This window comes from Heterocephalus glaber, unplaced genomic scaffold, assembly GCF_053883595.1.
Source record: "Heterocephalus glaber isolate CG9 unplaced genomic scaffold, H.glaber_assembly_v1.0 deba00001687, whole genome shotgun sequence".
Taxonomy (NCBI): domain Eukaryota; kingdom Metazoa; phylum Chordata; class Mammalia; order Rodentia; family Bathyergidae; genus Heterocephalus; species Heterocephalus glaber.
In genome coordinates, this window is record NW_028258412.1 from 21,032,024 (window position 1) to 21,046,665 (window position 14,642).

Below are 14,642 nucleotides of genomic sequence, written 5' to 3' on the forward strand. Positions count from 1 at the left end.
CCTGCAACTGGGCTGTGGTTCCGACTGCGTTCGTCACAGCCAGCCAGACCACAACAGGGTTTCCTGTTGCCTCACTGACTCTGAGACCCTGGATTCTAAAAATAAACACACCAGAAGCTGCTGTGACCTCCCGGCCTCTGTGCCTGGGTGCTCTGGGGGCCCCGGGGCTCAGGCTGCCTGGCCTCACCCTCTTGCTCCTTGGCTCCCCTTTCAGGCCGTTACGCACAGGGCCAGGGTGGCCCCAGCAGAGAGGATGAGCCGGTTTCTGCGGCACTTCACTGTGGCCGGGGATGACTTCCACTCCTGGAACATCAACTACAAGAAGTGGGAGAACGAGGAGGAGGAGGAGGAAGAGGAGGAGCAGCAGCAGCCCCCACCTGCGCCTGCCTCGGGTGAGGAGGGCAGGAGCGCTGAGGCTGCCTCTGTCCCTGGGCCCAGAGCCCCCCTGGACTTCAGAGCCAAGCTGAGGAAGCTCTTCCACTCCCACCGCTTCCAGGTAGGGGGGCGAGGCCAAGGCTCGGCCGGGGCAGGGAAGGGCCCTGTGGGGAAGTCGCCAGGCTGCACGGTGGCCCCTATCACCACCACTCTTCACTGCACAGATGGGAGGTGAGCACCGCCGTGTGCCCGGCACCTGAGCAGCCCCAGGGGTCACGGGAGGGCCCCTGTCGTCAGGAGAACAGGAGGGGACGTAGCAGCTTCAAAGAAGAGCAGAGAGAACTGAGCCTGGCAGGGTGGATGTCTGTCCTGACATTTCGAAGGACATTCTGACTGTGGAGGACAAAGGCAGACTCACACAGAGACTCTGCCCTGGACAAGTGAGTGTCTGGAGCACAGGGAGGCCCTTGGGGCCACTGCTGTGGGCCTCCTCCCAAGGCCCACATCTCTTCGGAAGGAGAGAGGCAGCCCCTGCCCCCCTCATCCCTGACTTTTTTCTGGGGTAAAGCAGAGAAATTGTTTCGGCCTCTTTTTTTCTTGCTCTTGAGTGGCTTAAAGGAAGCAAGCCAACGCCACAGAGCTCTTTGCGGCCCTGGCCGTCTTCTGTGGTGTGACAGGAAAGGAAACGTGGTATTAACTTGTTGGGGTTGAAATCCCAAACCCTCAATTTCAGGAGCAGAAGGAAGGAGGCAGCTTCCTTCCAGCTGCAAGGGGAGCCCTGAGCAGCCCCCTCCAGATGCCCTGCAGCTCCCAAGTGCCCGGCCTGCTGGGGGCTGGGGCCGGCACCCTGAGCAGGGGCCTCCAGAGACATTCCCACTGGGAAAGAGACTGACTGCTGTGAAGTAGAGAATTAATTCTCATGCCACAGTCACACCTACTATGTACAGCAAACCTGTCCCCCCGCTCGCTGAGGAGGATCTGAGTCTGCAGAGAAGCAGGAATTGCAGGGGTGGTCACCCACACGGATACCGGTTACGAAGAGAAGTCCCCTCAGGGACACAGCGGGGCTCTGGGAGCTCAAGGGGTCAGGGACCTGCTGCATGCCTGGGACTGGGAGGAGGTGCTCTGTTGCCTGACACCCAAAGGCTGAGCAGCAGTGAGTCCTGTGGGTGTGGGTGGTTCTTAACACCGGTGATCTCCAGAGTTTTCAGTTTTCTTTTGGTTTTGTTTTCTTGTGGTGCGGTGATGGAGCCCAGGGTCTGGCCTGGGCTCTGCAAGCCACCCCCTCCAGTGCCCCAGCCACACCCTGTGGATGCAGCGGCCACCTTCCAGGCAGAGGGGCCGGGTTTGCCCAGGGCCAGGCTGGGACGGGGCTGCTGCCTTGAAGGAGTAGAGAAGGGCTCCTGGCTCTGTAGTGAGCAGAGCGACCACCCAGGAGGAGGGGCAGCAAGGTGGCCTGTAGTGGCACTTGGCTGCCATTGGGGGCTCTGGTGGGGGGGCATGGTCAGATTGGTAAGGGGCTGGGGTGGAAGCAGGGGAGCTGATTGCGGTAGGGGCTAGGGCGTAGAGGATTTACTCTGATGGGAGAAACTGTACAAGAAGATCTGGGAGGATTGTGAGTTTAAGCCTAGTTGGGGCAACTTAGCGACTTAGCAAGGATCTGTCTCAAATAAAAAATTTAAAAAGGCCTGGGGATGTAGCTTGGTGTGAAGGCCCTGGGATAATCCCCAGTACCACACACACACACACACACAGCCCTGGAATCCCATCCTTGGGGAATTTGAAGTGGCCAGGATGACACGACACAGAGTTACTGCTGTCACTTTGCACACAGGATGGCACAGCCAAATGGGAAGCCATGATGGACAGGACTGAGTAGATCTGGGACTTTGCTCTTACCCTGCACCCCTGCCTGCCAGGTCCTGTGCTGCAGCTTCCGTTTAATGGAGGCTCACAGCCCTGAAAGGTGCCAGGTGTGGCTGACAGGACCTGGCTGGCTCCCCTGAAGGGACGGGTTGGGGGTTATGGGCTGCTCCGAATTCCCTGTCTTTTTCTGTTCTCTGTGACATGGCTCCATGGCTCCGTGGCTCCCCTCAGACACCGTGCAGCCCAGTGAGTGGCACATTCAGGCCTTGGGGCTGGGGTCTGGGCATTGTAGTTGAGTGATCTTGCATTTTCTGTCTCATTTTTGTTTTTGTAAATTCAGGTGCAATTCACATAAAACTAAACACTTGAAAGTGAATAATTCTGCAGCATTTAGGATGTTCACAGTGTTGTATAACTCACCATTATCTAGGTCCAGAACACTCTCATCACGCCCAAAAGAAATGCTGTTACCCCCCATCCTCCCGCACCCCTGGGAACCATCCATCTGGATTTTGTCTCTTTGGAGCTCCTGTCCTGGGTGTTTTATCTTTTATCTCACCATGATGTTTGCAAGGCCTTTACCAGCATCACCCTACTGGACAGCAGCACGTATCAGTGCATCAGGCCTCATTATGGCTAAAACACGGGTTTGTTCTTAACATTGCTGTGCCTTGCTTTTAGACTACATGAGCTCTCAGATCCCTCGGGCTCTGAAATAAATCCAAGGATTGAAAAAAAAAAAAGAAAAAACCCACCACCATCACCAGAAGCTTGAATCTTCATTGAGCTACTGCATTTGGATATGTGTGGAAACTGAGCAATGCCACATCATCAAGACATATTATCAGGGCTGGGAATTTAGCTCAGTGGCACCATGCCTGCCTCCCAAGTACAAGGTCCTGAGTTCCATCCCCAGTACCAAAAACAAAATAAAACACATTATCAGATACTTTACTGCAATCATTAACTACAGGTTGAAATGGTCCAAAAGCTTAATGGTCCATTCTTATGTAGACATCAGCTTGTTTAATTTCAACCCAGAATTGCCAGTTGAACAGCAGACTCATTTTCAGAGGTCAAGATCCCACTGATCTGGCCAGGCCTGGTGTTGCAGGCAGGGAGGGCGAGGTAGGAGGGTCACTAATTCGAGGCCAGCCCAGGCAATTTAGGGATTAAGCGAAACACTGTCTCAAAATAACAAAAAAAAGTCTGGGATGTAGCTGTATGGAAAGGCCCTGAGTTCGATCCCTATTACCCCCTCCCTAAAATAAAAAGAAAACTCCGCTGATTTGAGGGGCAAGGCCAGGGACTAAGTGATGTCTGGAATCCTTCTGGGAAGAGAAGGCTCATGCACGATCCTTTGGGACTTCACTTTCAGGGTGATGCTGCCTGCTAGGTACAGTGACATTACTGTCATCCAGTTACCTGAAGAGCAGGTGGTCCCCAGGGTAGGGATGTGTTCAGTGACTGAGCCTCTGTTCTGTGCATGTCCAGGCTCCAGCAGAAGAAGTAGAAAAATACAAACTTTCATTACATTATCATTTTTTCCACCTAGGAAGTAGCATTCGATTTGAGATCGTGTATTTGAGAAAGTGATTGAGGAAGGCAAAGTCCAGTGGTGGCCAGGGGGCTGGAAATGAACCACAGACGCTCCAGTGGCCAGGCAGGCTCCTGCCCTTGGTGTCCGTACCCGCCATCCTGGGGGATTTCCAGGTCTCATGGTTTCTGCTGCTTGCAGGTCATCATCATCTGCCTGGTGGTTCTGGATGCCCTGCTGGTGCTGGCCGAGCTCATCCTGGACCTGAAGATCATCAAGGCCGACAAGAACAAGTATGCGGCACAGGTAACATCACTGTGGCTTCTCTGCACTTCGGGGCAGTGTGGAGCAGCGGGGAGGAGCTGGGCTGTTTGGTGTCATTTGCTTCCTGTCTTCTGATGTTTGTGCGGTGCCTACACTGGAGCCCTGGGTGACACCACTGAATCAGTTACTGACCACATTGGACCCTGATGTCACCCAAGGGGCAGTGGATGAGGGGGAGACCCAAGCTTAGCATCTTCCTGTGTGGTTTATGTGGAGATGCTGGGGCTCGAACCTGGGCCTCATACATGCAAAGCACGTGCTCTACCACTGAACGATGTCCCCGAGCCCTATGTGCTTTTAAGGAAAAAAGGGAATCCTGGACCGGGGATTTAGCTCAGTGGTTCCGCTGCCTGCCTCGCAAGTGCAAGGTCCGGAGTTCAATCCCCTGTACCAAAAGAAAACACACACAAAAAAAGGGAATGCTGTGCACATGCCTATGTTTTCAAGTGGTAAAAGGGCAGAAGGAAACATCAAACCTCCACGCACTCGCCCAGGGCAGCCCCCCTATCTCACTGTGCCTTAGTAGAATTTGTGATGCTGCCTTTTTTTCCTAAGTTTGTATCATGAGAAATGGCAGATAAACCTTTTGCCACATTAGCTTTATTGCTGTACATCCCCACCAACAGACATGTGTTTCTGTCACCGGCGTTGTGACTTCACCCCTAAACACATCAGCATGTCTACAGCCTGGCCCACATTATCAGACCTAAATCAGTGTCAGCAGCACTGTCTCTCACACCACTTGGATTCGCAGTCCTTCACTGGTCCCGAGAATGTCTTCTGAGATGCTTCTGTTTGCTGATCTACATACACCTCTTTCCCTCCTCACAACACTGACTTTTTTTTTTCTTGGTATTAGGGATCGAACTCAGGACCTTGCACTTTCGAGGCAGGCAGTGGAACCACTGAGCTAAATCCCCAGCCCACAACACTGACTCTTTAGAGTCCCACCAGCTGCCCTGTAGGATGTCTTGCATTCTGGATTAGCCTGTGCAAATCCGGACCAGAGGCCCTTTGGTTTGTTCCCTTCTCCCAGAAGTACACACTGGAAGTGAGGTCAGAGGCTCCATCAGTGAGGACTGCTCATGACGGGCTGTGTTCTTCACATGCACCCTTGGGGGACATCATGCCAGGGCCCCCGTTGGTGACAGTCAGATCATGACTTAGGTGGCAAATGCTGGTGTGCTCCACTGTCCGGGGCACTTGTCCCTCTGCAGTTATACATAGCCTTCCCGGTGATACTTTGTTCCACACAAATTTCCTTCCCAGTGAGCATCCAGGTCCTGGCCTGAGTCAGCGAATTCACTGGGGATATAATAATTTTCTAATTCTGCCTTTGCCTCCACCTTTAGTAACTGCTGTTCTCCCGTAAAGAAGAGCTTTCTTCGCCTTGTGTGTGCCTGCCTCACTGTGGGCTCATGGGTTTTTTATTCCTTGTGTGTAACTGTATTATTCTTTTTGATGTTCCAATTTGCCCCTCCTTGGTCACTGTGAGCCTCTTCAAGCTGTGTCCTTTTGACCTGAGTCTTTAGGCATTTCCCTGCTTTCTGGCACAAGAGAGAGAAGAACCAGGGACAAGAGAGAAAGGGGCTGGGGACAAGAATGCACCCTTCTAGGTCACAACCCCAGTGACTACCTCCAACCAGGCCACACCTCCCAACAGCACATTCAGATACTGAGCTCCTCCATGGAGGAGTCCACTGATGAGTATAGAGCCCATGATCCAATCCACGCCTACACATTAGACTTTGGGGGGACACATTAGATGTAAACTATAACATTTAGGGCACAGCTGTATGCACTGATTGCCCTTCAAAGGGCAGAAACCTGGCCAGTGGTGTTCGCAGCTGTATCAGAGAACAGGGTCTGGCTCTGGTGGCTCAGCATTTGTCACACCATGGAAGTATTCCACTGGCACCAGGGCAGGGGTCCTGAGGCCGGTCCGTGTGGCCTGCCTCAGCCTGTGACCAGAGGCCCAATCTCCTGACTGTGGCTCCTTGTCCCCTTCAGGTGTTCCACTGGATGAGCCTCGCCATCTTGGCCTTCTTTATGATGGAGATTTTCTTTAAGATATTTGTCTTCCGCCTGGAGTTCTTTCATCACAAGTTTGAAATCCTGGACACAGTGGTCGTGGTGGTCTCGTTCGTCCTTGACATTGTCCTCCTGTTCAAGGAGCACGAATTTGAGGCTCTTGGCCTGTTGATCCTGCTCCGGCTGTGGCGGGTGGCCCGGATCATCAATGGTACATGAGTCTCCTGGGCTGTGGAGGGGACAGGAGAGCAGGTGGGGCCGGGCATGGTGCTGGGGCCAGATGTTCAGACACACGTAGGTTCCACCATGGCCACCACCACCACCTCCCAGGAGCCTGGAGAAAAGGGAGCTGGTGACATTTGGTGGCCAACTGCTGCCTGTGTGGCCACAGATGGACAGGGCAAGTGCCATGAGAACTCCCTTTCTCCTTCAGCCCTTATTTTTATGATTATCAAAAGATAGAGAAGTTTAGACTAATCCCCAAGGAGTCTCTTGGGGTTTTTTTCTCAGAGGTTCTTTTTTTCCTCAGTGTTAGGGAGTTGAGCCCAGTGCCTTTGTGCTGAACTACACCCCTAGCCCTTTGTTTGTTCTGACACAGTGTCTAAGTCACCTAGCTGCCCAGGCTGGGCTCAAACTTGTGATTCTCCTGCCTCTGAGAGTGCTCAAAACACAGGCATGTGCCACCATGCTAGGTGGTCATCTTTTTTAATTTAGTGTTTCCCAAGAGGATTCCACTAAACCCAGACCACCTGGGGAGGGCACCCGCCCGAGGGCCCAGGAAGCTGAGCAATGCTACATGCCACATTCCTCCCTCAGAGAAAGTCATGGCATTCAGTAGCATGAGGTAGCCACGGTTTTCTAAATTGAACATTTTGGTGCTTCGGGAGAAATAATGCCTATAAACATGCCCTAGACTCTGGCAAAGGTGTGTGGGGAAATGGTATTTCAGGAGAAACTCTTTTGTCTTACACCCTTGGGCCTAGGGCCTCCAGTTCAGAGCTCTGCACTTCTGCAGATGTGACACGGCCGTGGTGACAGCCAGCTGCTCAGCTGGCAGTGACCTGGACGTCAATAGTGTACATCGTCTGCCACAGAGGGTGGGCAAGCTTGGCAGTGTGATCACTGCAGCACCCCTGCCAGGCTCAGGGCTCTCCAGATGAGGGGTTCACTGGGGAGGGGAGGGGCAGGGTGACACAGAGCTGCTCCTCTTGGTGGCCTAGTGATAACAAAGCTGCTCAAGAACCTTGCTTTGGACTCTGCCAGGGAGAAGGAAGCTTTCAGTTACCACTGGGGCGGCTTCTTCAAGCGAGTGACAGCTGCCAGCCTGGTGCTTCACGTGGCATTTGTGCCCCAGCTCCTGTCCCCAGAAGGTTTTGTGACAGAGCCTAATGTTCATTGTGACTGTGTGTGAGGATTTCTCAGGCTGTGTAGGCCAAAGGCACCTGTCGGGTAGCTGGGTACTGAGCAGTGCAAAACCGAAACACCTGGCCCACTGGCTCCACTCGGTGACGACTATCACTGCTCTTCCTACCTCTGTTCATGCATAAGAATATACTGCACATCTTTGTTTTTTCCCAATTACAGTAGAAACCAGTATTTCTGATGTACTCCATTACCTTCCAGGGATAATTATCTCGGTGAAGAGCCGTTCAGAACGGCAACTCTTGAGGTTAAAACAGATGAATATTCAGTTGGCGACCAAGATCCAACACCTTGAGTTCAGCTGCACTGAGAAGGTAAGACCCTGCGGATGTCCTGCTTGACATCCCTGAGTGTGGGGCTTCACATATCCCTGCAGTGGCCGCCGCCCTTTCGCTGGACCAAGTGGCCCCTGTCCCTTCCCACTTCACCCATCCCGCCTCCCAGAGCCATGCCCACAGCCCAGGCTATGCCAGGCAGCCCTCCTCTGGGCAGCTCTTGTCCCCACTGTGCTTGGGGAACCCTGTCTGATGGAGCAGTCTCCTCAGCAGCCTAAAGTCCACAGGACAGCAGCTCTCATGTGTCCCTGTCCCTGGGCTCCTCAAATGATTGTCATAAACCTGCTGAGGTTCAGGTCGATTCTGATATTTGCTTTTGCAATAGGAACAAGAAATTGAAAGACTCAACAAACTGCTGCGACAGCACGGACTGCTCGGTGAGGTGAACTAGGCATCTGCCAGCTCCGCTGGGGAAGACCCAGTCTCCCAGGCCACAGGGTGACGTGGGCCCCGTGGGGTTCGGGCAGACACAGCCTCCGAGGACAGCTCTGTCCTCTCTCGGTCTGACCGAGAGCTGCTCGTGTTATATGACAAGCGTACCAACTAGTTTCTCATACTAGACACTTTACTCTTGATTGAAAACGAACAAACCTGGACAGTGACTAGTTGTATATAAAATTTAATCTCCTCAAATGTACAGTTTTGAAATTTCACATGTCTCTGGTAGGGGCAGCACATCCTTTTGGATGAGCATTTAGAGAGGAAAAGAAGGCAGCTGGCTTGGCTGCTGGCCCCTCCGAGCAGTCCCTCCTCAGTGCAGACGCTCCAGGCTCCCGGCACCCGGCCTGGGATCCAGCTGCCTCAGCAGCTTCTCGCTGGCTCCACCTACTTCTGCCACCTGGCAATGTTTTTCTCGATTACTGTACAATTAATGTGTAAAAGCACCGCACTCCTTACCCTGGGCCCTCCCACCGCATTCTTCCCTCAGTGGCATCCCACGCCACCCCACCATGTGGAGAGCCAGCGAGATGTGGAGTTCGGCGTGGAAATGCCAATTAGACCCGAGCTGGCCCTGTAATTAATGTGATCTTCGGGAGAAGAGCCCCTCATGAGGCTTTGTACGCTCCTCGCATGATTTTATATGGTATTTTGCTATTTTTGTACTTATTTCAACGGGACTTGAAAGAAAACCTGAACTCTGAACAATGAACATTTTTAAAATAACTCGCATTAAAGCGGGATGAATAAAGCAGATAGACTCTCCCTGCGTGCACTGTGTCACAGGCTGTTCTCTGCAGTCTCCCAGGGACAACTTGGTTTCCACCTAGGACCTCCATATAGGATCAGCTTGAAATCAGAAGCAAGGAGAGCACAATGCCTGAGAGGGAAAGGTTCTGTCGGGAGGGGAGGAGAGGGCCAGGGTGTTGGTTCAGGGGCAACCTGGGGTGAAGAGGAGTGCGACCAAGTGGTCACAGGTGCAGACCTTCACAGCGGGCCTTCACGACCACTCACGTCACACAAACGGGAAGAAGAAGTCGAAGGGCAGCCTGGCATGGACGGTGGGCCGAGCCCGGAAGCCAGCCAGAGCAGGTGCAGACACGTCCACAAAAGTCACTGCCGTGGAAACGACAATCGTCCTTCCACTTCCTGCGTGGGTCTGTAGTAAAAAGTCAGAGCTGCACGCCTGCCCTCCAGTGTGTTAGCAGGGGGACAACCAGGGGACGCTGCCTTCCCCTCACTGGCTGCTACACCTCAGGCGTCTGATGGGCACGTGGTGGGCCAGCGAGCAGCTCCACCAGGCATCCCAACCTCACCAGGCTCGGCCGAGATGCGGCACTCACGAGACTCAATCAACTCTAATCAAGAATGCTAATGCCGACAGAACCTTGGCCAGTGGGGGCTTTTCTTTTCAAGTACAAGAATAACTGCAAAACTGTTTTGAGATTCCAGATTGTTTATCTTTTTTATCAGGTAATAAATTTCACCTGTCATATCTGAGTTTTGTTTGGACTTGTTTGTCTGAACCTCCAGCGTTTGGATTTTTGGTTTTGGTACTGGGGATGGAACCCAGGGCCTTGCTCTCTCACTGAGCTCCAGCCCCAACTTACGCCTTTTTATTTTTATTTCTGTGGAACTGGGGATTGAACCAGGGTCTCGAACATGTAACCCAGCCTATACCATTAAGCTCCAGCCAGGCCTACCTCGGGAAAGGCGGAGGAAAGGAGATTCGCCGTTACGTTTACTATTCTGGCCTGGGGGTTCAGTAAGGATCCATACTTGGTCCACTTCACTTCTATGACCAAAGCTACTGGGAGCAGGCAAGAATTCTGCAAAACAAAATGCCAGTCATCAATCTGAATATTATACAACCTCAAGTCAAACGTAATCTGCAGTTCAGAGTTTTAATTATAAAATGTTCCACATATTACAAAATGTTCCAAACAAGAGAATGAATAGATTCCAGAAGTTCAGATTGAAACAGCTTTGACAAAGCACATATTATTAAAACACTTAGTGCTTCAAAAATACTTCACACCTAATGTGACGTTTCCATTCCCTCTGATTTCCAGAGGCCAGTGTCACCTGTGAGTGGTGGTTGTCCACTCTCCAACTGTGGGACCTTCATGGCCTTAAGGGCCCCAACTTCATCTACCTGTCTACACCTACCTCAGGAGAGAGGCTGGGTGCGCTTGTGGATAATGGAAATTAACAGAAGTTAAACTTGACTGCATGTCTCCCTAAAATGCTCTGAGAGGAGATCTAAGCATTCTTTCCATCTGTCTAATTTCATAAACTGGCAACTAAGATATGACATTTGGGTATCCGGGCAGTGCCCGTTATGTTGAGCACCGAGAGCTCAGGCTGGACTCTGCGTGCCCCAGGACCTTTGCTTGTTCAGCCCCAAGGGGAGCATGGGGATCTGGGGTTTCCAGACTCTTGTCCTGCCTCAGTGTCTTTAATTGGCACATGTGTTAACTCTAGAAGCCGAATGGTGGGTAGCTGGGGATCCCATTGTATGAGGGTACTTTTCTGTGGGTTTGAAATTTTTCCATAATAAAAGCTTTCTACTAAATACTGCTTTTAGGGCATGAAACGCTAGCAGGCCTGCTAATACCTGGTGCCTGACAAAAAGTGCCAACGGGTCACGCAACTTAGAACTTTTCAAACCACGCAGGCTGCACAGTCCTTGCCAACACCCTAATACTGGGAGAGGCTGAGTACGGCTGTGCTCCCTGCTACCTGCACCTGGGTTTCACTCACGGGTGCCACAAGCCTGCTCCAGGCCCGCTGGGCTCCCTGGGCCAGCACAGCCCCAGCACAGCCACGAGCAGTGCCACCTCTGCCCTCAGCCTGTCCACCAGGGCAGCAGCCATAACTGGTGACTTCACCCAGGAGAAGCCAGGAGCAAGTTGCTGGGTCCCCTGGGGGCCGAGCAGCAGGGACAGAGACCTGGTCTCAGGTCTTCACTGGGGACTCAGCTGGGAGGGCAGACGGCTTCTGAGCATCCTCACCTCATCATGCCCTGCTACAAATGTGCCTGGAGCATGTGTGACAAGATAGCTGGGCAATTAGGGCATAAGACAGTGCACTGCAGTGACAGGACGGCCCACACTTTGCCAAGACAAAAGAACAGGTGGGCGAGGAGGCACATGTGAGCGGGCACCTATTTCTAGGATGTCGACTTCCATTAAACTTGCTGGGGAACTTTGGCATTAAAAGCACTTGCGTGTGGGCTGCCCAGTAGAGCAGGGAGAGTGGGCGGGCAGTGCTGTGGACAGGGAGGCATCCAGCTCAAGTGGGGTGGGCTCATGCTGTCCCCAGCGGGCTTGTGGGGCACTGATGACAACAGTGCAGGTTAAGCACCCCTTCTCTGAAATGCTGGGGACCAGGAATATTTGCATATGCATAATGAGTGAGATAGCCTGGGGATGGGGCCTACATCTACACGTGAAATTTGTTTCATATATACCTCATTCACAGCCAGAGTGTGGAACTTTCCACTCATGGGACTCAAAAAGTTCCAGATTCTGAGTTTAGGAATGAGGGATGCCCAACCTATAGGAACAGGATGGCGATCAGTAGCAGTTCCAAGTCAGTGAGTGACTGCCCACTGCTGCCCTGCCAAGGGCCACAGGCCAGGCCACATTACCTCCACTAACCTGCTCGACAACCCCTGAGGTCAGAGCTGTCCTTCCCATTTCACAGACAAGGAGACAGGCTCAAACCCATAAAGCTGCTGGCCAAAAGTGGGCGTGGGAGCACCTGCCTGTATTCCAAGCTCCTCAGGTGGCTGAGCCTACCTGCTAACAGTGGACAAAATCAATACTCAGGACACAGGCCAATCGGACTGATAGCAAAGCCTGAGCCCACCCAGAGCCAACCCACTTCCTTCACAGGTGGCCCCAGCTGCCTGTCACCTAACCCAAAGGTAGAAGAGGCCACCAGCACCTGGCCTTTAGCTTCTCTCCTTTACCTTGATGGTAGGCGAGTGGGTGATGAAGTGGACAGGCACCCAGTCCAGCACATCCTGCGCCCTGGAGTTGCCAAACGAGGCCACAAAATCCGGGAAGCCCTGGCCCTTCAGCAGGTCCTTCACCTTCCGTGCTACAAGCCGGCACGGGATGGCAGGGCTCAGCCTTTGGGGTAGGAAGAGGGCCGAGTAACTGTCAGCAATTTTTTTTTTTTTCTGGTGATACTGGGGATTGAATTCAGGGAGTGCTGGCTACATCAGCAGCCCTTTATTTTTTGATTTTTGAGACAAAGCCTCCAGAAGTTGCCCAGGCTAGCCTTGAACTTATGATCCTTCTGCCCCAGCCTCCTGAGGAGCTGGGAATACAGGCAGGTGCTACCATGCCCGGCCCACCAGCAGTTTTTACAGCAATTTTTACTTGATGACACACATGCCTCCCCAGTTTCATTTTCTCTCTCTCCAGAAGGGGGATCATTTGATAGATGGTAAAGTGTCCCTTAATGTTGCTGAATCCTGGCCATAGAGGCAATCCAAAACAGTATTTCCCAAAGTGAGTTCCACAGAAGCTCTTTCTGTTTAAGAAGGAACCATATCCAAAAGTTGGGAAGACATTCCATGTCCTCTGTCCCTCCTGAAGCATAGTGGCATATTAAGGAAGAAATCATAGTTTTAGCTGTAATTTGGTGTTTCCCAAACATAATGTAGTAAGGCCCTACACCCAAAGGCATCTTATGGGAATGTATTCCATGCAGCCCCTCTAAGAATGCTCTAAGGAGATCAGAGCTAATAATACAAATGGTGAATACTGGTCTAACTAAACAATGTCAGAATTACTCTGGGGAGAAGTACAAAGTATATGGGCGGTGGGGTAAGGAGGATGAAGGGCAAAGAGCCAAGTCTTTGTCTTCCAGAGTGAAGACACAATTAAAAACTCCTAAAACCAGCTGGGTGTGGTGGTGCACATCTGTAATCCCACTCTGTAAGGCTGAGGCAGGAGGATCACACATCCAAGCTCAGCCTGGGCAACTTGGTGATTTAGAGACTCTGTCAATGATAAATGAATGAATGACAGATAGATAGATAGATAGATAGACAGACAGACAGACAGATAGATAGATAGAGATAGCAAGATAGCCAGCCAGCCAGCAGCCTGCCAGCCATGCCTGGGGATGTAGCTCAGTGTGAAAGCCCTGGGTTCGAATGCCAGTACCAAAAAAAAAAAAATCAAGAAATACTATTATGTGCAGGTTATTTGAAGATCTAGGAGTAGGTTTTCAAAAACCAGCTACAGATGTTGAAAGTGGTTGCCTTTAGCAGGGAGCAAATGAGAGAGAGCTTCTGGCTATATAAAAAGCTGCAGGGCTCCTTGACATCTCATATTACATGCATATTTGATTTAAAAATTTAGGGGCTGGGGATTTAGCTCAGTGGCACCACACCTGCCTCAGAAGTGCAAGGTCATGAGTTCGATCCTCAGTACCAGAAAAAACAAAAAAAAGCCAGCACATTCAGGCTTCCTTTCACTGGTTTTCTTCTGCTATGTATATTAAATTCAGAAATACAGGAAGGACTTTCAGAGAAAATATTTTTGCCCTGGACTCAAGTGCTATGCAACCTTAAACATGAAACATACAGGTCCAGGGATTTAGCTCAGTGGTTCTGTCGCCTGCCTGGCAAGCACAAGGACCTGAGTTCAATCCTTGGTACAAAAAAAAAAAAAAAAGGAAACATACAAAGCTCTGCAATTTTTCCTCTGCCATGTTTGGCAAGAGAATGGCTATAATTGTTCTGCTACTATTCATTAATAGTAATAGACTCCACATGGCTTTCACAGGAGCTCAGCTGCTGAGGCAGAGGTTTGGTTACAGTGGGGAAGGGTGGGGATGCTGTGCTTTCTGATGGACACACACGTCCCCCAAAATGAGTCACCCCTCACCTGAGTTTGCAGCCAGCCTGCATATTGTAGCCGAACAGCACTGGGGTCCGGAGCCCCTCCGCAGCGAGGCAGTCTTGCTCAGTCGTGCTACGAAGAATAGTGAGTTGTCCGTATCTATTCGTGGTCTGAATTATCCCAGACATTCACTGAGAGTTAAGGGACAATTGCCCAGTGCCAGAGTAGCTTAATTCTCAGGTAAGAATGTGGTGTCACATGGTGTCCCTCGTGGGACCCAAGACCTGAGCAAGACCCAGATCCTCCTTCTCTAACCCTCTGGGATGTCGACAGTTACTTTCTAAGGGGATGGCGGGGGGGACCCCAACAACCACAAAAAAACCTCATTGTAACTGTTTTCCTTGGTAAGTCCATCCTCAGGAGAAAAATCCTCAGAAACTGGCCCTTCAA

General features: G+C 51.6%; 2 protein-coding genes across 12 annotated transcripts in view; one reads left to right on the forward strand and one right to left on the reverse strand.

The window, feature by feature from the left end:
* Hvcn1 (hydrogen voltage gated channel 1) overlaps positions 1 to 14,642 on the forward strand; it is a 34,581-nt gene that overhangs the window by 18,990 nt on the left and 949 nt on the right. For 3 of the 4 annotated variants that reach the window (XM_004843814.3, XM_004843813.3, XM_004843812.3), the window contains 5 exons: positions 215 to 496; positions 3,980 to 4,084; positions 6,113 to 6,344; positions 7,757 to 7,869; positions 8,216 to 9,828. In XM_004843814.3, the coding sequence (XP_004843871.2) occupies positions 215 to 496; positions 3,980 to 4,084; positions 6,113 to 6,344; positions 7,757 to 7,869; positions 8,216 to 8,281 (798 nt within the window). In that variant the 3' untranslated portion in view covers positions 8,282 to 9,828. Of the gene's footprint in view, positions 1 to 214; positions 497 to 3,979; positions 4,085 to 6,112; positions 6,345 to 7,756; positions 7,870 to 8,215; positions 9,829 to 14,642 lie in introns of those variants that run through there. The other variant, XM_087198342.1, reaches the window with a different exon arrangement.
* The window catches only part of Tctn1 (tectonic family member 1), a 43,938-nt gene that overhangs the window by 515 nt on the left and 28,781 nt on the right, over positions 1 to 14,642 (reverse strand). For 3 of the 8 annotated variants that reach the window (XM_021257493.2, XM_087198338.1, XM_021257495.2), the window contains 4 exons: positions 14,238 to 14,378; positions 12,305 to 12,467; positions 10,032 to 10,157; positions 8,494 to 9,487 (listed from right to left, as the gene is read on the reverse strand). In XM_021257493.2, coding sequence (XP_021113152.1) covers positions 9,344 to 9,487; positions 10,032 to 10,157; positions 12,305 to 12,467; positions 14,238 to 14,378 — 574 coding nt within the window. In that variant the 3' untranslated portion in view covers positions 8,494 to 9,343. Of the gene's footprint in view, positions 1 to 4,071; positions 4,205 to 6,194; positions 6,363 to 8,493; positions 9,488 to 10,031; positions 10,158 to 12,284; positions 12,468 to 14,237; positions 14,379 to 14,642 lie in introns of those variants that run through there. The other 5 variants (XM_021257492.2, XM_021257494.2, XM_013071787.3 and 2 more) reach the window with 5 other exon arrangements.